This window comes from Mchenga conophoros, linkage group LG5 (assembly GCF_057382185.1).
Source record: "Mchenga conophoros isolate Kocher_MC1m ecotype Shallow Benthic linkage group LG5, M_conophoros_male_GT1.1, whole genome shotgun sequence".
Lineage (NCBI taxonomy): Eukaryota > Metazoa > Chordata > Actinopteri > Cichliformes > Cichlidae > Mchenga > Mchenga conophoros.
The window spans coordinates 34,498,862-34,524,256 of NC_140530.1; the positions used below are offsets into that span (position 1 = coordinate 34,498,862).

The 25,395-nt window shown below is 38.5% G+C and overlaps 1 protein-coding gene across 2 annotated transcripts in view; it reads right to left on the reverse strand.

The window, feature by feature from the left end:
* Nucleotides 1–2,663: 2,663 nt before the first annotated feature.
* The window catches only part of cdh22 (cadherin 22), a 202,537-nt gene continuing 179,805 nt past the window's right edge, over nt 2,664–25,395 (reverse strand). For both annotated transcript variants that reach the window (XM_085275085.1, XM_085275084.1), the window contains 4 exons: nt 13,459–13,576; nt 9,814–9,963; nt 9,439–9,540; nt 2,664–4,521 (listed from right to left, as the gene is read on the reverse strand). In XM_085275085.1, coding sequence (XP_085131211.1) covers nt 3,989–4,521; nt 9,439–9,540; nt 9,814–9,963; nt 13,459–13,576 — 903 coding nt within the window. In that variant the 3' untranslated portion in view covers nt 2,664–3,988. The remainder of the gene's footprint in view (nt 4,522–9,438; nt 9,541–9,813; nt 9,964–13,458; nt 13,577–25,395) is intronic.

The following is a 25,395-nucleotide window of genomic DNA, read 5'->3' on the forward strand; positions in this document are numbered from 1 at the left end:
GATCTTTAACACAATGCAAATTAATTAATAAATAAATCATGGAATCATTGAATAAGGCACAAATAATCTCTCCAGGCTTTACTGAGCTTTACTGCCTCCTCAGGACTCGTCGCTGGCTACTGCACACATTTATTTCTTCATGAGCCAGTGCACAACCTCTGATCCTCTAGCAGGGCTGTGTTTACTTATCTAAGACTTAAAATCAAAAGAAGGGGTAACTGGGATTTTTCCCATTAGGACCTTTGTATAAGATAGTGGACTCTGCCCAAGGACCTCAGGCATTGCCAGAATCAATATTATCTTAATGTTTTTTAAAAAAGTACACATTTTTATGTGATGGTGGCAGTGTTGCCTCAAACTGAAAATGAATTATTTGAGAATAATGTGCTTTTCACTGTGGAGTCTGTGTGTTATCCACTGTCCTGCTTGGGTTTCTTCCCACAGGTATGCTGAAGCAGATTTATTCATGGCCCCTTTTCTATATGATTTAGACCTGTGGCAAACCTGTCCAGATTGCAGCCTGCCTCACCCCAAATGTTTGCTGTCAATGATTTTTCTCTTTCAGAACCTGAAGTAGAATAGAAAATGGATGTAATTAGATTTTTTTTAGTATCATTTTTTATACTCATGATGTCTTGTGTGTTTTATCTGACAAAGCTTTTAATTAATTTTAATTCTGAGCTTTGAATATGCTATACAAATAAATGGGAGCCTTGTTTTTGATTCAGATTTGTACTGAATGATTTCATTGCAGACCCAGGTAAAGCGCTGTCACACAAGCGTGAGAGAAAAGTCATGGTCATTATCTAATCTTTGAATGAAATGCTTCTCTGCCCATGGAAAAGGTGTCATTTTGTGAAGAAAAAGACATACAATTTTCTATCCGAGTCCAGTTTTTGTAAAGAGTGAGTGGCCATCTATCTATTGTACTCATCTCATTTTATTAATTCACCTTGTCAGAGTGCTGCATTTGTAGTCTGGTTTGCTTATGCAGTGTACTTGCACTGCATTTTAGCTAAATGAATTTGTTTTTACACTGCTGAAGGTGAAAGCTTTGTTTTTAATGCCTGAGAAAAAAAAACACTCAAAAAAAAAACTAATGCTATTCAGCTATTAGGCTATGTGTGATTGATATTTTCAGCAGCGCACATTCATATTTCCCCAATGTTTAATCAATTGTCATTACCCAGCCAAGTACAAAGAGAAGAGGATATTTAATTTGCACACAGCTATCCCCCTGGAGAACTGTCAATCACCAGCCATCTATCTACATAACTAATGACTGGCCTCATGCTGCCCTTGGAGTTGGGGGGATATTCTGATTTATGGCAATGCATTCATATGTTCACATGTTCAGGTCATCACTGCATATTGACACTTTCCTAGACGGTGACGGAAGATGAATGAAAGGCTCATTTGCATTTTCATGGATGTACAGTTGCAATTGGAGGATCTCATTTCCCCTAAATATGGGCTTACTCTTCAACCTCAGCTTTTACAACATTAGTCACATGACCTCTTTGACTGCAGATTTTGGTCACCTAGACAACATTGTGGTCTACATAGTTTGTTTAAAGGACATTTACATGCAACCCTTCCTTTATGATTGTGAGTAGGGAGCTCATGCTGACCTACATTTGTATAAATCCATCCAGCGTACGACATTTGCTTGTCAGTGAGCAAATGCTGTTAGGCTAAAAGCTATGATTAATAATGAATGGCCAACCACTCCTTGGCACAGATGCACAAATAAATACAAACACTGATGCAGTATGGATCAATACAGTATAATAGAGTACAATGCATATTGATGAAGCCAGGGATGTAAAACGTGATTTAAATTGTGAAATCAATTTGAGTTTCTTCTTTAACATAACTTAATTACTGGTGCACAATTTTTAAAGACTATCCATCCATATGCTAATTACAGAATTTTTCTGTAGTTATTTTTTTGACTGAAATAACTACAGAAAAAAAAGAGTTGCAACTATTCTGCAACTGCAACAACGTGAAGTCAAGTTGTGCTGCTAATTGTGGCATCACTGCTATACTTGTAAAATAGTGTGGCAGCATATATTTTGTCATGCTGCTGTTACTTTAGTTTTGTAGAATAAAAGTCTAGCTATACCTTTTTTTTGTCGAGCAGTGATGGATGAGTTATGTTTGAAACATAGTTCAGTGTCACTTCTTAGCAAACTATGAGTGGATACAGTAGCGCTACTGAAAAAAAAACTGACATTTCTTTGAAACCCAGTTATGAAAGGACTTGAATGTGAATCCAAGCCACTGTCTGAAGGGCCATTTTAGCAGCAGGTCAGAAAGATAAAAGCAACTTCATAAACCTCAGCATCCTCTGGTGACTACGACAATTACTGTAGTTTGGCAGAAGGCAGCCAGGAGGGATACACGCTGAGAGGAGAGTCTTTGTTTGGCTGTGGCCTGTCATATGGTCTGTTTGTTTCCATCTACAACTATTCTCTGAATCTACCCCTGGTGTAAACAAAACCTAGCTCCACAATTATTCATAATTCAGCAGACATCTTCAGCAAACAAGTGGCAAACAATAATTAGTAACAGAGATGCTCTATTTACTTTATCTCCGTGATCTCATTTACAAAGCAATTCACTGAGTAATTTAGTTTATTGCACCAAGGGAGATGTAGTTTTTACCAAAAAATCAAATATTTATTTAGCTTTTTTTTTTTCATTTTCCATACATTTGCAAGTTAAGGTCAACACTGAAAAGGCTGTGGATACCAGGTGGATGTGACCACTTCCTTAATCACATTATCCCATAAAACTCTTTCTTTAATTAGACATAACCGTTCTTCCCTTACCCCAAAGGAAATAAAATGTCAAAAGGAAAATTAAACATCTCAGGATATGAAATAAACCGAACATATTGTACACATTCACACACAAATCTGGAATAAAGATTGGCTCCCTGTAGGACAAGGCTGGGCATCAGCCAATTCCAGGAAAACAGTCATTTTGTTTTGTCTTAAATCACTGCTGCGGTTTGTGCCTTATTGCCTTAAAAATGGCTGTGGAAAGGATAAGAAATGATTAACACACATTTTTTTCTCAGTTTGTCACCATAAACTCCCCTCCTTTTTTTTATAAATCACTAAAATACAGCAAAAGTGCATCAGTCTTTGCCATTCAGACTAAACTGGCAGCTGTTTTCTTCGGCAGTTCTATTATTCAGTGTGTTGCCTCTGTTCTAGTTTCCTTTGCTTTTCGGATATCTGTTTGAAGTTGGTTATTATTTTACAAAAGTGGTCATAGAAAATAAATAGAAATATTTTCCAGAATGTAATTTTATATGACCCAGATGTCATCTCTTCACTGGTATTGTGTGGACTCCCCTGCTAATGCAGTTCTTCTTTCTTCCATGTTGTGTCGTTTGATTCATGATGTCCTTTTCCCCTCACTTTTTCATTAACACTTTAGCAGAGTTCACTCTTGTAGTTACCATAGTGAGCATGGTATAAATAAATAAATAAATACATAAAAACAAATAAATACATAAATATTTCGGCATCAAATAAATACATGACACTTTACCTTGGCATGGTTTAACCCCACCCATGTAATGCTGACAGTCCGTCTTTTAACTTAAAAGAAATGTTCTTCTTTCCTGAGAGAAACAAGCTCTCCCTTTGCACACGGTTAAATAGCAGTTTTAGATATCGCTCATTCTCTTCCTTATTTCATATGATCACCAGAGGTTTTTAATTTAAATCTTAAAACTCTCACACACAAGAAAATACAAACAAGCGTAAAAAAAAGAAAGCAAAAAAAAAAAAAAAAACCTCTCAAAGTTTTCTCAAAGGAGTTCAAAGTCTGAGACTGGTGGTACTCTGACTTTAATGAGTACATAGACTGGCTCTGATCTCAGTAGCCTGCCAGAGGGTGAGAAGGGGAGAGAGATAAGTAGGAGGAAGAAGAGGGTGTTTAAAAGTGTCTCTGCTGAGAAGAAGCTGTGCTAGGACCTTTCCTCCTCAGGGTTTCCTGGTGCGTAGTAGCCTGCCAGTTGCCTGAAGCGTGGTCCCCATTCGCTGAGATAGGAGAAATCCTGTTCTGAGGTGGTGGACAGTGTATGAATGGAACTTAGCGAAAGCGCCGGTGAACTGGTGCCCTCAAAGGCGTATGTCTGGAAGGAGTCATATGGTGGCACTGACAGGTCAGCATCAGCCTGCTCCACCTTCTTTCGAATGTAGCCTTTGAAAAGGGAAAAGTCTGTTGCTGCCGCAGCAGCTGCCTCTGCGCCACTGCCACCCACTCGTTTAGCTTGTATCCACTGTGGCAGTGAGCGGATGTCTGGGCCAGAGTCACAGCTCTTGGCCTCTGGAAAGTCATAGAGGTTCCTCAGAGCACTCATGTCATATGCCTGAGTGTCCTGCTCCCCTCCACCCTCATCGTTGTACTTGATGACGTTATCCCTCATGTCCTCCTCGTCCTCTGTCATCCTCTGGCCCTTCCTGTGGCGTTTCAGGGTTAGAATCAGCAAAACAAGAACTGATGGACAGAGAGAGAGAGAGAACAAGAAAGTGAAAAGAGACGATATTTGTAATTCTACATTAAAATAACATATTCAATTCAATTCAGTGAATAGATTTTAAGACAAACACAAAAACACATATATCCACAAACGTTCCCACACATGAATTCTCGTGCTTTGGTAAAACACAGATAAAAAGGTTCTCATTTACAGGTTTCTCATCACACAGAGGCTTAAACATATTGCATGCAAAAAGTGAATCCCTTTGACATTTTGTGATGAAAAAACACATAAAATGCCTACAGGTTCAGGCCCTTTAAAAAAAAAAAAAAAAGTCCTATCAGTCTGTTAATCTGACTGTCAAACTGTCTCTTTCGCATCTTCAACCCATCTGGATTGTCCACTTCATCTTAAACAGTCTTTTTCAGCCATCTGCTAACTCACCGCCGGTGGCTAGGGTCCTTGCAGTCTAGTCTACCTCCCCTTCATCTGGGGTTTCATTCTATGATGTTGCTTTTCATCTGAGTAAAATGCTTCTATTTTGCATGCTCAGGTTTCTGCAATAAATTCCGCTTGTTACTTGTTCTCTTTCTCCTTACTGAGCTAAATGTGTATGTCGAGCATACACTGCACATGATGGATTTGCAAGTGCTTTCCATAGGAAAGTTTCTAAATACACCCATAGTAACTTTGATTTCACCTCTCGGGGCAAAGGCACCGCAGGGGAAGATAATATATTATCAAGTTTTACATTTCAAATGCATGAGCATTGATTTTTCAACATCTTGATTGCCTCGCTCAGAAATATGATTCAAAAAGCTTAATGGAGACCAATCTGTATATCAATACTCATCCAAGTCAAGTGAAAGTAAGAGTTTTTGTTTCTTCAGCTAAGAAATTGAGGAGACCACTCAGAAAGAGAGATAAATGCTTAAAAGTCTTGATTAAAAAGAATTGTGATAGATCCTGTTATGGACTAATGAGATGAGAGGAAAACAAAGGCTGTATGCACAGATAAATCAATCTGGCTTCAATTTCAGCTTAGTTGTTTTAATTACTGCCTTCATTTGTGATTAGACAAGTCTCACTTAGCTCAGACACCCACCCTCTAACTTCGTCATCCCTCCTCAGGGCTGCACTTTTCCCTCTGAAACTTCCACCAGATTTGTCTCAGATTTGCAACAACATTAAATGTCATTTACAGTGATGGTAAAAACTTATTAGAGCCAGTTATTAATGAATGATGCACACTGGGGAGTGTGACAAAGATAATGAACAACTCAATTTTGAGTAGTGGGATAAACAGCAATCTAGCTGCTCTTTGATCAGGTTATTAGCAAAGAAGAATGTGCAAAGGGATTTTTCTACAGTGCATAGTAAATACTCTGAAAGACAAGGATAAAAGTACTTTATTCTGATGTGCCTGTCAATACGATTGTACTAACATTCATTTATTAAAATAAAAGGAGAAAAAAATCTACTGTAGATCAAAAACTGAACTGTACAACAGCATCAAAACAGCTTCTGACTCACTTCCTTGGTATTTTGTTATCGTAATGCACATTCGTTGTTGTTGTTGTTTATTTTTGTTCATGAAAAACGATGGTCTTTCGCTTCTGAGGGCCATATTTCACAAAAACCAGATTATAAATGGCAGCACTGTCCTGATTCACAAAACACTGCCAATTGCAAATTGCTGACAAATTGGCAAGTACTACAACACTCTTGCAGGCTCAGAATTGTTTCTGTCTCTAAAATGGAAAGCTAATTATTCTACTCTCCCGTTTTACAATATAATCTCAATAAGGGAAAAGAAGTTGCCTGGCATGTTCTCTAAAATGCTTTGTTGTACCTACAGTATTTTTTTCCTTTTAGCAGGCACAATAAGCAACAGCTCCAAAGGGATGCCAGTGAAGGGACATTCAGATAGATCATTAAGCAGTACACATCATGCATCTTCTGGAACAGATAGCCTAAAACAGATGCCTACAAGCCCACAGAGATAAAAAGACTATCAATTATAATGGTGCCTGTGCTGTCCTGGATGGCACATATTGTTTGATGCCCTGAACCCAAAATACCCATTCATACATTGTGAAAATGAGCTATAGTGACGTTGTTTCCGAGTCAAAATAGATGGATGTTAGAAATAGGTGCTGTGTACAGGAAATCCATACATGTTAAAGCATGTATATTAATATGCATAAGGGCACGGAAAATGTGACGCTGAAGGTCATATGATTATATTAATAAATATTTCACCTTTCTTCCCATCTCATTTCTTTGTACACCCTACACCACATTAGAATATAATAGTGATGGGATCTATACAACGAGTTGTTGCTGTTCTTCACTATTCTTCACATTAGTGTGAATTTAGAGTAATTGTCTTAGTGCTTGGTTAGTATGCATGGCTGTGTGTGCCACAGTTTACCACAAACCGTGACTCTTTCTTCAGCCGCCTGGCAATTAATTTACCCAATTCATACAGGAGAAGAATAAACACAATGGCTACAGACACCGTATCCCAGTGGAGCCCAGCAAACAATGTAAGAAGAGAACAACTGTACATATCAGTCAGAGATGATGAATAAAATCCAATTCAAGATCAGCAAAGCTTTTTAGTCTGTGTCACAGCTCTGTAGGCAATGAACCCCCTGGGTGTTTCACTTTACAAATGAATTTTAGGGCATTTATAGCAATTGAAAAACAATTACCAGATAGGAGGTAGGAAACTATGAACTCCTAGGTGCAGAACAGCCTCCCTTCTGTAAACTGTGTTAAAGAGTATGTGCTATTATGTGGCATTCTGAAGCGAAGATGATCTGATAGCCTCACTTTTCAAAAACCCTCCTAATGGAATTTACCTTTTAGGTATACAGATGCTTGAATTGAAAGCCACTGAAAACATATTTAACTAGGAGATTAGCACGTCTAAATTTCAATTCAACACCATGTACAGAGTTTACTCTTGCAGGAAGCATATGTACCTGCGCATAGCTGTCTCTTATACATACAAAGCTGGTCCCTATGTGTACAGATGTTGCGATAAGCGTTCCTGACAAGACGGTTAATTTACCCTTGGGCTGCGCTGGTTGCCCCCATGCGGGAGTTCATCACAAGCAGATGGGAGGTAATTGGAATAGATGCATGCAGATGCTGCAACGCAGTGAAATGGATTCATCACATCAGGCCTATAAATGAACTGATGGAGGGATTGTTTGTTCGTAAGGTAATTAGGCAGAAATTTGTTTTCATTTTTCTCATCACCCAACAATTGATATAATAGAGGTTGCCCAGTCTCTGGAGAGAGTGCTAGCTTGTTGGTTAGGCAGTCAGAGTGTATATCTGCAAATGTGGGAGAGAGAAGATGATGTGCACACAATAACGTTGAATAGAGAGAATGAATTACATTGCAGTTACTAGGAGTGGAGTTGTTAATCTAGGTTTGCAATTTGTATAGGTGTATAGCATGTTATGTGGTATAGTATGAAAAAGGAAAAGAGGAAAGTGTGCAGCTGAAGTGATACGATTCCTGTCACATGTCCCACTCTAGTGTTGTTATTCACACTACATGATAGTTGTGAAAACAGTGTTTATCCCCCTGATCCTAACCCCTGCAGTCCTGAGATTTGACTGTCCACATGATGACTAGCAGAATGTAGGCGCTTTAACCTAGCATGTCCTTCAGCTTTTTATATGAGGCACATTTACAGGCAAGAGAATGGCACGGATTACTTACACCATCGGAATAAAGAAAAAAACTGCATACTGCTTGTTTTTGTTCACTAAGCCACCCATTAAATAAAATATTTTGTACAGTCTATTTTCGTGCACAGAATCGAGGTTTTTAGTAGTTTAAAGGCCATACCCAGGTTTTTCAGGGGGATGCAATGTTGCTCAGAGTACCATAACCACAATACCAGAGAAACATTTTTATAGCCAGCAGAGGTTGCCTTAGATTTGTACACAACATTTTGTTGAGGCTTTTAAAGCCATGATGAATAAATGATGCTCTGCTTTTGAAGTTCACTGCAGTAGATGTCTCAGTTAATGGAGACAAAGTTTTAACAACTCTCATTAGAAAAGCTCTTAAAAGAAATAGTTAGCGATGTTATTCACAGTTGAGTCTGCATAGTGTCACATCATCCATCACTCAATTCCTGTGCAATGTAAAGTGTGTCGAGGAACGAGCGAGGGAAACAAAACACTGTGACAGCGCTGTGGTCTCATGCTGTCACTGTGGAGTGGAGCTCCAACATGTACAGAAGGGGAAAGTGGGAAGGAAACTCATGAAAATTTAAAAAATGGCAATATCAAACATCTCTTAGGGGGTTAGCATATGCATTTATGTGTGCTAGGAGGTGCACATGTGTATGTGTCTCTCTATAAAAATCCAATAATTTCTGGAAAGCCCATTTAAAGCCTCTATTCCAAGTGCTGAGGCTGCTCTTTTAAATGTTTGCTTTCTCAAGACGACTTTCACTTCACTCCCATTCATTCCATCACAGTCTGTGTTCCAGGGATCAAAGTAGCTTGATATTGTTTACAAAACTAGATGTCATCTGTGCCTCTTTCTTCTAGTGAAAGCAGCAACAAAATGTGTTTTTGATCTGTTTTAATGTCTCTCATTTAAGTTTTTAACAAATATGCATTTTCAGTTCAATTATATATGGATTAAATATAAAACTGACCAGTCCAATAAAAGGTAACATGACTGTAGGAATTAATGAGAAAAAGGCACTGAGCTTGAATTGATGTCTTTAGGCCCAGCTGTCAACTAGTTGATCCCACTGTGATTCCACTGAATCTCAAAGTAACCATCCCAAACTAAGCATTACAGCAAAAAAGCAAACGAATGAATCCATACAAAAATTCAACATACAGCAATACATTCATCTTCCATGCATTTATAAGAACATTCACTTGCTTACCTATTAGTATAAGCATGCACACCAGTAATGCTATAAGTGCCCCAGGACTGAGAGCTGCACTCATTACATAGGCTGTGGCATTGCAGGACTGGATGGCTCCATCTGCATTATAAAACATAAAAGGAGCATTTACTTTGCAAATTCAACACAAGCAGTTTGTCAAAGCCTCATCTTGTAAAGAAAATGTCTTTTATCATGTATATATTATGATTTTAAGAGTGTGAAATCTCTGTAGAGGACCATTTTGATGCAAATTTATGCCCTTGTGTTATTTTGTTGTTTGGCATGTAGATGACCTTTTAGCACTCCCGCTTCTGCAGAAGGTGACAGTGATGATAATGTTAGTAATGGTGCAGCTCATACAGCAGCACTCACCTGTGTCACAGCCGCAAACACGAATGGTCAGGGTGCCTGTGGAGCTGAGGGAGGGAGGCCCACTGTCAACCACTAGAATAGGCAGGAAGTACACGTTCTGCTCATGGCGGTTAAAGCCTGACCGCTGAGTCCGGATGCCAGCTGTGTTGTCTGGGTCAGATATGGGTTGGGATCAGAGAGAAGGTAAAGCAGAGAAACACATATTAGTGTCTTTATGATAAATAATACCATCTATGTCTCCTTGATAGTGTCTAGCTTTTACTAGCCTTCAGTAAATTTCATGGAACTCAAATCAGTAAGTTTATTATCACTGTTGTGGTTTTTTGTCTACTTTGCCCATATGGAAAAGATATACATAAATCTTATAAAGTTTGTATCTGTCTTGTGTGAAACTTGTATGAAAAGCATATAAGAGTGAAAACAGATATAAGATCCCTTGAAAAATTATATAATGAAACTTGTATGTTTTGGATACTTACTAAAACAATGTATGAAAGTAATGAGAAAGTGGCCACTTTCATGAGTAAATCATGTAAGCCTTATATGATTTACTCATGAAAGTGGCCACTTTCATGAGTAATCACATACAAGTTTTTACTATTTCTTTTCCATATGGGTGTACTTACATCTGCACTGAGAAAAGCAGTAAAAGAACTACTTGTAGAAGTGTTGTTCACTCAAACTTAAATAAATAATTATAGTTTTCAAGACTTGAAAGTTGACAATAATTCCAAATAGAAGTAGAAGTAACTCAAGTAGAATAAATAATTTTAGTCGGTGCACAGTCCAAGGTTTCCAGATAAAGAATGTCAAGTTTAACCTGAGGTTAAACTTTTATGGTAAAATAAACTGCTTTTATGCCATTAACATTTAACATGTATCTTCTTTTTCAAAAGCAAACAACAAGAGGAGAGGAAATCACTGTGAAAGCCACTGTGTGAAATTAAACTTCACTTGTGTATGTACAAGCTCTCTGCCAGAGACAAAGATAAATGTAAGTCAGAATACAGGATGAGACTTTGACAAATAGAGTCAGAGTGGCTTCGTGGGTATACTTGCATAGAGGATAGCAAGTAATTCATCTCTTCAAACGTATATCACTGTTATTCGTGTTGTCTTGGAGCTCCTCTGACACATGTAGAACAATTTTCATATTACCGTTTAAGTACGGGAAGCCTACACCTCAATTTGTCCTTTTGACTTTAACACAGCATTCCATTCCACTGCTGCACAGAAAAGATTCTCCCTGCATCTGCTACAGTCTGTATCCAACAGTAACAATGTAATTGATCACTTAATTTGCCAGTCCAAATGAACACAACAGTCTGAGACTGTATGCCTCTGAAAACTTTAAAACACCCCCACACCACGTATCGTTTAATTTCTGTATCCGGAAGGATAATTAGATTAGGATTCAGTTTTCAATTCTTTTTTATAACAAAATGTGTATTTTTATTTTCCTTTTAAATTTGTCTTATGTATCTTTTTAGCATGCTACGGGGCATTTCACCCATAACATGAAGGCAGTTTGTCATGTAGCAGCAAATTATATTTGTTGAGATAAGGTTTTGCTTTACAGACGACCAGCAACAACTTCAAAGAGTTTACCAACATGAAAAAAATGCCTTTTCATCATTGTGTGTCAAGACTTGGAGACAGAACGCAATGTGAGGCCATGATAAGGAAGAGAAGTGACAGATTGAAAGTGACAAGCTGACAAATGTGTCCATGAAAAAAAGGCAGTGTAAAAAAGAGGGGTAGAAGAATCAAAAGTCTGAGTGGTATTTTGTTTGCCTCACATCAAAACATATACATGTTCTGAGGTGTTGTTTGTGGGCTTGTAGGCTACATATATATATTTATATATGAAAGTTGTGTATTTTTTCCAGGGAAATAGGGTGACATTACATCTAAGAATATATGTATTGTGATTATTTACCAGTTTCCATAATCACCTACATAGAAGGCAGATATTGTAAGCAGACACTGATAACCTTTATGATTCTCCAATGTGTGTGTAAGTGTGCATTTTTTTGTGAAAAGGCAGAAAAACACTTGTGGTATACTTCTGCTGTCCCCAGTGTCTGTATCTTTATTATTGTGTTATATTTGTTGGATTCACATTTAAGCGAGCGGAACTGCAGCAGACCTTGCTGCCTCCTTTACAGTGACATTTCTGTGGCTCCGGCTGCTCCCCTGACATTTTCCTGGTGTCAGATCAATCTTGATTTAGCCAGTTGTCACATTCACTTAGGTACACATATCTAAACGACGGATCTGCAAGTGCATTTGCAAAAACACAGACAGGCATGGAGAAGCTCATCTTCCTGACAAAGCAAAGTCATCACTGGGGAACACTGATTTTAATGTTTCCTTACATTTTGCAGGTAGGTATAAATTTTATGTTCAACACAATATTTGAAAAAAAAAAAAGTCATCATTTGAGGAATAGAGAAAAAAATCCACTGTTAAAGTGTTCAAATGTGAAAGATATTCCAAAGCTTAAACATTTATATAAAAGGCTTTGAAAAAAATATAGTCACGGTACAACTCTGCAGTTTATGAGATATACCATAAAACCATAAAAATACTTTTTTAAAATGCAGAGAATCATCCACATACTGGCATGCAATATCTTCTAATGATATTTTTCCCAACTAGCAGGAGCGTAACAGCTGGTGTTTATCCAAAAAATAATAATAGAAATATCTCCCTTTTATGAGACAAAGGTCTAATCACACAAAAAATACACAATTTTCCCTGCACCGTAAAAAACCTCTCAAACAACTTGTCTTCTGGCAGTTAACTTTATCGGTTATTTTATGTTAAAAACATCAGCCATCTGGCACTGGATTAAAATAACGCAGAAACTGTAATTATGTATTTAAATTTATATTTTCACAAAGTTTTTTGAGCAACAGTCTTTTAAGTAAACATTGTCTTAAGGTGCATTTTTAAAAATGGATTTCACCAAATTTCTATATAGTGGTACGGTCCTTGCAGGGTCTATGTATGCGAGTGTCCTGCTGCCTGTCCCCCTTAGGTGCCAGACTACTTAAAGCCAGAACTCGAGTGCCAGAGAGCCTTTTTGGTTTGTAGCTAGAGAGCTGTGTGTGGTGGTTGCTTAGTCCTGCTCTGTGAAGAGGAGTGTCTGTTTTGGTGATTCAGCCTTTTTGATTTACTTTATAATTCAGTGAAAAAACTCTGGTTTAGTTGTTTCCTGTCTTTAAAAGGCGATAGTGGCTTGTCCGTCTCTTTCAATTTATTTAGTAAGAAAAAATAATACAAACTTTTAAGTTAGCAATTGTGCCTCCTTGTCTCCTTTTTTTTCAACCTGGATACTTTTTGTTACTTTTCCTCATCACTTGGACCTTATAGGGGTCAATTATTAATAATAAAATATTATTAATATTATCACTTCATTATGGTGATAAGTATCAGTTCATTATAGATATGTCACACCTGTGCACATCCAAATCCTTAAACTCAATCATAACAAATATAACACCTGGTCATAGACAGGACTCCTACTTTTACTGTCATTACCTAAAAATTCAATAATGCTGATAATCTTATCGGCATAGCTGCACAAATACTGAATGCTTATTCACACATAACTTTAATTTAGGATCTCTACCCTCTTACCTTTCAAATCCAACAGGGAGAAGTACCGATTGCTGGAGGCTTCAGGGGCAAGATTGAAGTAGAAACGATGTCCAGACTGTGGCTCGTCCCTATCCACCACACTGATGGTGTGAATTAACTTAGGAAAGCAAAGAAGAAAAAGTGAAATAAAGTAACAAGAAAGAAGGCACAGACGTTAAGACTTTTCTACCCATTTCAAATAAATGTATATATAAAAACACTTTGCATTTCAAATATTTCTTTTATAAACGAGAAACTGATGTGGAACGAGTGTACTTGGATGCAACAGACTAAGAAAGCGTCCGATATAACAGAGTAGTTTAAAGGGACTACAGTTGCAAAGAGACTGAAAAAAAATCCTTTCTAGAAAGTTGACACAGCAAAATAATAAAAAAAAGTCTTATGGTAGAAATGCAAAACTGGCATAAAATATCTCACTAAAAAGAGAAAAGAACTAAGAACAGAAAAAAAGAGCCAGAGTCAGAGACACTCTCTGATGTTGCCATATTTGTGCTAAGAAGGAGTAAAGTCAAAATGGAAATGTGTAGGAGAACAGAAAGAAAGACAGACTAGGTGGGGGTGTAGTTCTCGTATCTAATGCAATAATAGTGATCCACATTCAAAGATAAAAATCAACTGTGATCCAATTTTGAGAACTCTGTGTGGATACAATAAGGTGAGATAGGATTCACTGTGAGCTGAACAGACATCAAACAGCCCCTGGAGATCCTTTCACCTTAACATGGGGCCCTCAGTGACAATTCATCTTCCTCTCATCCTATTACTCCACAGCCAGCATGAAACCACGAGCTGATAAATGATATTTTCACATCACATCCATCGGCTCTGTTTCTGTGTTTCCTCTGCCAGTACACAACCTCTAAGACCATGTCATTACTATTTTGATTATCTTCATCTTTGTTTATTGCAAAACAATCACTGGGTTTAGGTAAATAAAATAAACCAAAAACGCTGCAGACAAAACAGTACCTCTTCAAACTTGTTTGTTCAAAATAAATGTCAAAATGATCTACATGACATGGATGTTACGATGGCACTAGATGAAAAATATTTGTGATGCATGTGTGATATAACTTAAGTTATTTATTCACCCTTCTTTTTATATTAATGCATGTTATCTTAGCCATGTCTTCCAGCTGCCATTAACTAAATGATGTAAATATTTTCATAATAACTGATTTCATACAACCCACACTTAGTCAGATGAGTCACAGTTTGAACCACACTTATCTTAAAAAGTTTTTTTTTAATCTCTTGAATCTCTCTCTTCTCTATTATGCCCATCCATGTGATTTCTGCACTTTAATATTAAATAAATATTAAAATTAATTGCACCTTCCTCGGTCTCTTGTTGGGACTGCTATCCCTCCAGCAGTTCTCAATGGCCACTAAACTTTATTCAACAAGGTGCATGAGCATACAGGAAAGGTAGTGGAGGGGCCGGTCAAGTTAAGAGATTTTATGGGGCAAGCCAGTGTCAGTAATGAAAATTAACCAATGGGCAGGTGTCAGTGCTTGTAGTGCCAGCCCTTCAAGCCGACCTGTAGACTGTTTAATTATGTCAACAAAGAGAAAAATAAATTATACTGATCCATTGGAAGATGCAAAGTATGCCTGATTACCAGTCCAGCCCTATCACTACATCACAACAAAGGTTGCTTGAAGTTAAAGATCACACAATAATACAGAGAAATCCACAACAACCAGATGAGACCCTGTGAGAAAGCACTTGGTGACAGGGGGAAGAAAAAACTCCCTTTTAACAGGAAGAAGAAGGAAAAAAATGAACATTTAACATATGTGAGTATGTGGATGATTATTTTAAGCCTCATCACATCTTAATTGTTTGATTTGCAATCAACTTCAGTGGTTCTGATAAAATTACAAAAACAAACAAACAAACCAACAAATACTCATTTTTTTCAGTCATCATCAGCAGCATCATTCTGATTGCAAACACAGCTTCCCTCTGACCTAATCTACATTCTTTAAAGATTTAGGACTTATGCTCGACACTCTGCACTTAGTTGCAAAACACCGCATTATATGACAGAGATAAAGTGTCTAGGCAGAAAATTTTTCATTTTTTCATTTCATTTATTTATTCATTTTCAGGCACAACAAATACCTATATTGAACATAAAATACACAAAACAAAAAACAAAACTTGCCTGAAAAAGGAGTGGGACGAAGAAAACTTATTAAATCCCACCCCTATACTCACTCATCAACAAAAAAAAACAATAAACTTCCCGCAGCTACGCCCATCATTGCATACAGACCCATCAACAGCCCCGGGCAGATACAAGCATCTAAGCGGCAGCTCGCAACCAACAATTAGAGCCTTCATAACTGAATACAGAATATATAAATTATAAATTGCATTACCACAGGTAACAGGCAGTAATAACTACAAGTAACAAACACACATACATATACATACATATATATCTACACACACAAGTACATATATGTACATACATACGCACACTTTATTTTTTTTTTTTTATTTTGGAATCCATACCAGCAATGGTAAGAGGACAGACATTACAGAGCACACTAAAACCCATCATTGAGTATACTGTGACCAGACCAACTGTTTGTAGAGAAATTTAAATCTATGAATATTTTTGCATTGTTTCAATTGTAAACTCAGACTGTTCCAGATTTTCACACCACATACAGACACACAAAAGCCTTTACGGGTTGTTCGAGTTCTGGGTAATTTGAATTCTCCAAAGCCTCTCACATTATAAACCTTTTCTCGAATTTCAAATCTAGTTTGTAAATTTGCCGGTAAAAGTTTAGTAAAAGCTTTATACAAAATTATGGATGTATTGTAATTAACCAGATCCTGGAATTTAAGTAACTTTGCCTGAAGAAAGAATTTGTGAGTATGATCTAGATAACCAGCCTTGTGAATAATACGCAGTGCTCGTTTCTGTACTGTGACTAATGGATTAGTTGTATTTTTATATGTATTTCCCCACACTTCCACACAATATGTAAGATATGGAAGAACCAGGGTACAGTACAGAGTACGAAGTGCATCTTTATCAAGGAATTGTTTCACTTTGTTCAAAACTGCGAGGCTTCTAGAAATTTTGGTTTTTATGTGTCTGACGTGGGGTTTCCATGAAATTTTGTTATCAATTATAACTCCCAAAAATTTGTTTTCACTCACATTATCAATTGGTACACCTTCAATGATAATTGGTAATTCTATATTATATTTTAAATTACCAAAAAACATTGCTTTAGTTTTATTTATATTTAATGATAATTTATTTATGTCCATCCATTTTTTTATTAATTTTAGCTCCCTGTTTACAGTCATTACAAGATCAGTATAATCATCGCTACTGAAAAATATGTTGGTGTCATCTGCGAACAGTATGAGTTTAAGTACTTGAGAAACATCAAAAATATCATTTATATATACATTGAAAAGTTTTGGTCCCAACACTGACCCTTGGGGAACACCACATGTAATACCAAGTTTCTCTGAATGGTAATGCCCTATGCTAACATATTGTTCCCGACCTGTTAGGTAACTTTTTAACCAGTTACCAGCTTTCCCTCGAATACCATATCTTTCCAATTTATCCAGTAAAATTGAGTGATTGATTGTGTCGAAGGCCTTTTTGAGGTCAACAAAAATACCAACTGCATATTTATTTTTATCCAGTGTATCAGTAATTTCTTCTACTGCCTCAATTATCGCCATTGAAGTGGTTCTTTGCGTTCTGAAACCATACTGACCAACATTTATTATTTGATGTTTTTCAAGGAATTTTTCTAATCTTGAATTAAAAAGTTTTTCTAGAATTTTTGAGAATTGAGGCAGTAGAGAAATAGGCCTATAATTGGTAAAACTGTGTTTGTCATTACTTTTATATAGTGGTATTACTTTCGCAATTTTCATTTTTTTTGGAAAACAACCGGACTGAAATGATAAATTACAGATATATGTTAAGGGACTAGCAATATTCAGAATAACCTGTTTAACTACAGACATATTTATGTCATGATAATCCATTGAAGACTTACTTTTACATTTTAATGTGATATTTATTACTTCTTGCTCATTTGTAGCTGAGAGGAACAGTGAAAAGGGATTTGATTTTATATTACTGATATTTTCATTTTTATGACACGGGATGTCCGCTGCTAGTTCTGGGCCAACATTTATGAAGAATTTATTGAACCCATCGACAATATTACTCATGTTGTGATTTTCACCATTTGCATCAGTAAAATATTCAGGATATGATGTTCCAGAAGATCCTTGTTTAATTAAGTTGTTTAACACATCCCAAGTTCCTTTTATATTGTTTTTATTTTCATATAATCTTCTTCTATAATAAAGTTGTTTGCTCGTTCTTATAATATCAGTCAATTTATTTCTATATGCTTTATATCTTTGTTCCACTTCTTTTGTTTTTACTTTGATAAACTGTTTATACAGATTGTTTTTCTTTTTGCAAGCATTAATAATTCCTTTTGTGAGCCAAGGACTTTTTATCTTTTTTTTCTTTGTCATGTGTTCATTTACAGGACAATGTTTATTGTACCACATAGTAAAAATATCTAGAAAATTATCACAAGCCTTGTCCACATCTGACTCTTCATACACCGAACTCCAATCTTGTTGTGCTAAATCGAAATTGAAGGCATGAATTGCTTCTTCATTTATTGTTCGCTTTGCTATCATGATCTTGGTATCTATTTTTTTTTAAATCACAGTCACACAAAGTAAAAACTGGTAAGTGGTCAGTTATATCACAGACAAGCAGACCACTATTAATTTGGAAATCCATGACATTAGTAAAAATGTTGTCAATAATAGTGGCGCTATGTGATGTTATTCTGCTTGGCTTCGTTATTGTTGGATATAGTGATAAGCTGTACATTGTGTCAGTAAAGTCATCAATGGCTTTTAACCTTGTTGGATTTAGCAAATCAATGTTAAAATCACCACAGATAAATAGTAATTTTTGGTTCACCGAAGCAAACGTTTTTTTTATCCATTCATTAAAAGTGTCAATACTTGAACTGGGTGTCCGATATATACAACTTATTATAACATTTCTCTTTTTTTCATTCATAATCTCAATAGTCAAACATTCCAAAATTCCATCAATAGCCATAGACATAGTTGTTACAACATTATATTTTATAGAGTTATGAACATATATAGCAACCCCGCCGCCCGCCTTATTTAATCTATTCATGTATTTTAAATCATATCCATTCAAACAAAAATCTATTCCTTTATCGACATTGAACCAAGTTTCAGTGATGGCTATAACACTAAAGGGGCGAGAAAATTGTTGCAAATAGTCCTTAATGAAATCAAAATTAGAGTACATACTTCTGCTGTTAAAGTGAATTAATGAGAGCTTCCCGTCTAGGTTAATTTCTTTTTCATATTGTTCCTGAGTGAAATAATTACAATTTTTAACAAAAGAAGAGAGAAAGTTACTTTCAGAATCTATTTCTGGATCTATTATATTATGCTCCTTATATTCACAATCTAGATCAATTACTTTCTGTTGAAGAACTAATTTCAACGTGTCCATGTCATTTCCTGGTGTAATTGATACATTGGTGTCAGTTATACTTGTCCAGATCCTCCATGTTCCTCACTATCAGTACTTTTGCCTCTTCTGGTGTCCCGTTTAGCTTAATGAAAATCTTACAGTTTGTTACCCATGTATGTTGTATTTTACCGTTCTTCTTCAGTTGCCTTGCCTTCCTCGCGATGTCTGCGTTTTTTCGTGTCAGATGCTCATTAATGAAAACGTCCGTGCCTTTCAGTTTGCGTCCTTGTTTCAGCAGTGCGACCTTGTTCTTCCGATTGACAAATCTCATAATGATGGCCGGCAGTCTGTCACTCCTCCTGGGCAGTGAGTGACATGCTTCTATGTGCTCCAGGTCCATCTCTATCCCCTTGCTTTGGAGGAAGGACGCCACCTGTTGCTCTACCGAGCGGGTCTCCTCGTCGCTGGGCTCCCCGACGTTCCCGGCCACCGCGCGCGCGTACGAGCGCGGCTTGATTTTAATACCGCTGATGACCACGTCGTTCGTACGGGTGTACTGCTCCAGCTCATCCACCCGCCGCTCGAGATCCATGATCCGTCTGTCCTTCTCGGCATTTTGGAGGCGTAGCTGTTTTACCTCCTCCAGAAGCCCCAGAAGCAGCTCCTGCTGTGCCCTGACTGCGGCCACGTCTCCGCACAGCGCTCCGAGGGAGGTTTTAATGTCCTCAACCTCCTCTGGTGTTGGGCCTTTCTTGGGTGGCATACTGAAGCGAGAGCACGAGGCGGCCACCACGAGGGACCCGGAAGCGGAATTTCTGATGATGGCGCCTGGCTAGGCCTGCTGGCTGATGGTGGAGCCTGGCTGTGGCCTGCTGGCTGATGGTGGAGCCTGGCTGGGTCTGCTGGATGTGGCCTGCTGGCTGATGACTCGTATGCCACTAGCTTCAGCGCTCACACTTCACTCACTCTTCACAGCTGCGTAGAATGTCATATACGTCTTATCTCCATGTTGTTCAGAGTGTAAGTGTGAGTCAAAATCATTGCATAAAACAAATGATTAAAAATATACATATAAAATGTAAATGGTTGAGAAAGGAATGTGGAACAGGCAATATCTCCTGAAGTCCACCACTGTTATAATTTTTGTAGAACCTTGTAAAAAGACCAGCAAATTTATTTTAGCCTTTATAGTGGGGTTATTTTTTGCAATATTGTTTCTGTTGGTGTTGAGGCAGACAAGTTTTATCTTGTACTAGGTGACGGGTACATGTACACACACACACACACACACACACACACACACACACACACACACACACACACAGAGAGAGTTCAAAATCAGTAGAGACACACACGACAAACAACCTCCAGAACTCTTAAGTGAGGCATTTTTCAGAATGATTAAAGCAGGTGTTCGACAGTTGTAATTCCTTTGTCTGGTTTCAGAAAAGCACGCAGGATCAGATAAGATCAAGAGAAATGAATCAAGCCATTACTCAGCTGTTAGTCTCTTCTTTTAGATGCAGGATACAGGTGCAGAAAAATGTTAAAGAGTTTTTTTTTTTATTGAACTAAACCCTTCTGTCTTTTCTCTTCACCCGTATGCCTCTTTGGCCTGTTCTCACTGTTTCATCAGAATCAGAATCAGAATCAGACTACTTTATTGATCCCTGGGGGAAATTATTTTTTGTTACAGTGCTCCATTTTAAACCAACATTAAGACAAGACAGACAATACGCTAACTAAGAATAGTACAATATATACATATATATACATACATACATACATAAGTCACTTATAAATAAATATTTGGAAAAGAAACATGTGTAGTTGTAGCAGCAAACAGTGTGTTAAGTGGATGCGTTGTACAGGGAGATGGCCACAGGCAGGAAAGATTTCCTGTGTCGTTCAGTGGTGCTTTTCGGTAATCTCAGTCTCTCACTGAACGAGCTCCTGTGACTGACCAACATGTCATGGAGTGGGTGGGAGGTGTTATCCAACATTGTCTTTATCTTGGACAGCATCCGCCTCTCCGACACCACCTTGAGGGAGTCCAGCTCCATCCCCACAACATTGCTGGCCTTACGGATCAGTTTATTAAGTCTGTTGGCATCTGCGACCCTCAGCCTGCTCCCCCAGCATGCAACAGCATAGAGGATCGCACTGGCCACAACAGACTCATAGAAAATCCTCAGCATTTTCTGGCAGATGTTGAAGGACCTCAGTCGCCTCAAAAAATAGAGACGACTCTGGCCCTTCCTGTAAAGTGCTGTGGTGTTTTTAGCCCAGTCCAGTTTATTGTCAATGTGTACTCCAAGGTATTTATAGTCCTCCACAATGTCAACACTGACCCCCTGAATTGAAACAGGGGTCAAGTGTTTCCTGGTCTTCCTGAAGTCCACGATCAGTTCCTTGGTCTTTGCCACGTTGAGCTGCAGATGATTCTGCTCACACCACGTGACAAAGGAGTCGACCACAGCCCGGTACTCTGTCTCATCATCCCTGCTGATGCATCCAACCACCGCAGAGTCATCAGAAAACTTCTGAAGATGGCAGGTCTCTGTGCAGTGGCTGAAGTCTGTGGTGTAGAGGGTGAAGAGGAAGGGGGAGAGGACAGTCCCCTGTGGTGCCCCTGTGTTGCTAATCACCTTGTCAGACACACACTGTGGGAGACGTACATATTGTGGTCTTCCTGTCAGGTAATCAACAATCCAGGACACCAGAGAAGCATCCACCTGCATCGCTGCTAACTTATCACCCAGGAGGGTCGGCCTGATGGTGTTGAAAGCACTGGAAAAGTCAAAAAACATGACCCTCACAGTGCTCGCCGGCTGGTCCAGATGGGTGTAGACACGATTGAGCAGGTAGATGATGGCGTCCTCTGTTCCGAGACGAGGCTGATAAGCGAACTGAAGGGGATCCAGATGTGGTCTTACTATGGGTCGCAGCTGGTCCAGGATGAGCCTTTCCAGGGTCTTCATGATGTGGGAGGTCAGTGCCACGGGCCTGTAATCCTGGGGGCCACTGGGACGAGGCGTCTTTGGTACAGGGACGAGGCATGATGTCTTCCACATCACCGGGACCCTCTGCAGACTCAGACTCAGCATAAACAGTTTATGAAAGACTCCACACAGCTGGGGGGCACAGGTCTTGAGGACAAGGGGACTCACTCCGTCTGGTCCAGCAGACTTGCCTGAGTGAAGTCTCCTCATTTGCATCTCAACCTGGTATTGAGTGAAGGTGATGGGTGGGGGAGGGGTGTCAGGAATCTCACAGGAGGCAACATGTGAAGAGAGAGGCTGGCACAGTGGTGTGGCTCTGGATTCCAGGCTGACTGCAGGTGAGGTTGTGGGGGTGGGAGCAGACACTGTGGTGTCGAATCTATTGAAAAACAGATTCAACTCGTCGGCTCTATTCTCACCTCCCTCAGCTCCCCTGCTGTTGGTTGGCCTGAATCCAGTGATGGTCTTCATGCCCCTCCACACCTCTCTCATGCTGTTCTGCTGGAGTTTCCACTCCAGCTTCCTCCTGTAATTGTCCTTAGCCTCTCTGATCTTGTCCTTTAGTAACACCTGGACCTTCCTCACCTCCTCTTTGTTGCCCCCTCTGAAAGCCCTCTTCTTGTTGTTGAGGAGGGCTTTGATGTCCTTAGTCACCCACGGCTTGTTATTTGGGTAACAATGTTTGTCACGGTGATTACCTTTTTCTCTAATTGCTTGTCCTTTACATTTATCTTTTACAAAGTGTCTCCCTTTCATCCTTTTACAAAAATGCGTCCTTCATTCATCATCTGTAAATTGATTATTCAAACAATATTATTGTAGATGTAATCCTTGTGGTTCACATATAAAGTCATCTGCTTCATTGTGTGATTTTAAGCTCAATTTGCCCGTCTGTGAGAGAGCCTCATTTATGGCACTGCACAGAACTCTTTGAGCGTGAGTGATGGCTATGCATTACTGTGACTAAGCTACTGCTGAGCACACTTCCGGGCCACAATTGTGCCTTCACAATAAACAGCGTCTCAGGATTGACGTTGCATCACAAACACAGAACAGGCTTAGTCATACTAACAGCTCAGGGAGGCTGTTTTGGAAAATATGCCTTACTTTGTAATTACAAAATGCTACAGCATGATTTCAGACTAAATCACTGCTTCTTCCTCAGTGTGGTGCAAAATCTCCACTCACAAATTATAGAAACACATGGACTATGAAATAGTGGCTGTACTCATAAAATGTGATTAAAAAAATGAAAGCATATTATGAGACGACTCAAATCCCACATTTTATATTCAACATTTTTTACACATGAGCCAGTGTCAAGAGAATCATATCAGGATATCGTCTGCAGTTCGCCTTTCTCACGTCCGCCACACACCGTGAGCCTCTCCATATCAGATACGGGCACACTCCTCGAAATACAGTTTGGTTGAGCAATGTGAGTGCTTGGTTACGGTCTGCAGTGCCCAGATAAAACTCCCAGAACAATTTACCTTTACTGTTTTTAACTCAGACACAATCAGACATAACACAGACTTTCTAGGGCACTGGCAAGTCTGTTTAATGTGAGATCATACTGAGTCACATGCAGCTTTGCAAGTTAATGTCAAGAAGCATTAAGAGCGGCATTACATGTGTGTGGTAGCTTAGACATGTAGAATGAGGTTCTATGCCCACAGGGCATGCTTTTTTCCTCAGTGTTATTATATTGTCTTTTTGTTACAATATAAAGCGCCTTGAGCTGACTTAGCGCTTTATAAACAAAATTGAATTGAAAATTGAAAAGTTTTTTTGCACAGTATCAGAGGATACAAATCTTCTGTAGCTGTCTTTGGTGAAAAAACACTAAAGTACACAGTGTTTTGTATTGTCAGTTTGAAAATAGGACAATTTTGGATATAGTTCAGCATGACAGCACTCATCAGTGTCACTTCTTTCTCCCTAACCAATCAAAACCAAGAAGAGGTGGGACCTACAATATCAATACTGTCCAGAGTGCCAGAAGAAGAAACTGATTCTAGCTGTCACTGACAAACTAGTAATTTACAATCTAACATCGAAGAAGACGGTTTTGTAACCTAGCAACAATAAGTGCTTCAGAGAAGCGTTCTAAAAATGGGGTCATTCGTGGATCTAGAGTTAAGAAAAAAGAAACAAACAAAAAACCCTTAAGCTATAATGCCAGGATCCAACCTTATACATACTCTAAATGTAAATGATGTTTAATGTAACCCCAAGATATTTTGATATCTTCTTTTCCACAATGATGTGGAAAAATGAGCAATGCCATCTCATTTGCTTTCTTGATTGGAGCACCGTGACTAAAGTTTCCTACACACTTTGAATATGACAAACATTGCCAGTGTTGGTACAAACATCCATGCCACAGTCGGCATGTTGTCACCATCAGAGTTATATGACTGCTTTAATCATGAATTGCAAATTATTTCATGAAAATACTGTAAACCATGGCTCAAATGTTTGCACTGCTGTTTTAAATCTTTGATTTCTTCTATAATCACACTTCGATTCGTTTAATATGAGAATTTAAAGAAGAGCAAAGGCCAAACAAAATTCAAAAAGGGACAAACATCCCCTTTTCTAAAGACATTTGTATTTCACAGAGTATTTTGACCGGCAATAAAATCTTTACGTGTGTGTGTCTTCTCACACAATAACATAGACACAGTGACATAGGGCAAAAACTACCACATATACACAGTGATCTATGAAAAATACAGTTCAGTGTTGTATGCCAAAACGGGATGATAGTTTCTTCTCATCGTTCTCTGAAGCACTGTCAACTTTATTTCTCTCTGAAGGTAAAAGAATAATGAGCAAAGAGAAGACACTATAAGCAATAACTTTATAATCAACCGGGGGATGAATCTACTCCTCTATTTGAAGAATATGAACAACAGTGACGATGTAGTAAATGAGCCATGATCTGCTTTCTGTGACTGTGCCCTCAGTGGGGGGGACTCTCTTGCAGCATCGCAGGGTGAGTGGAAACTAAGTGCCAAGGGAGAGAGTGTAAAGTGAGGGAGAGAAATGAGAGAGGAGTGTGTGGGAGTTTATCGAGTAGCTAGTGAAGCTCCCTCAAGCACAATCACCTAATTAGATTTCTATCTAGCAGTCCCCTTTCCTGACCCCCTTAAATCTCTTGCATCTCTGGAAAACTACAGGGGGAGACTTCCCAAAAGTACACCCCATCTACACTATAGGTGTCTGAAAGGTGAAGGTTGTGAGGCAGAGGAGGCTTTCTCATTCACAGTAGAAATCAGCCATTTCATGATGGCAGTGGGGAGGGTAATGAAAAAAATAAATAAATAAACATTGAACTACTTAAAATGTGTAGTGCTGGGTTCATC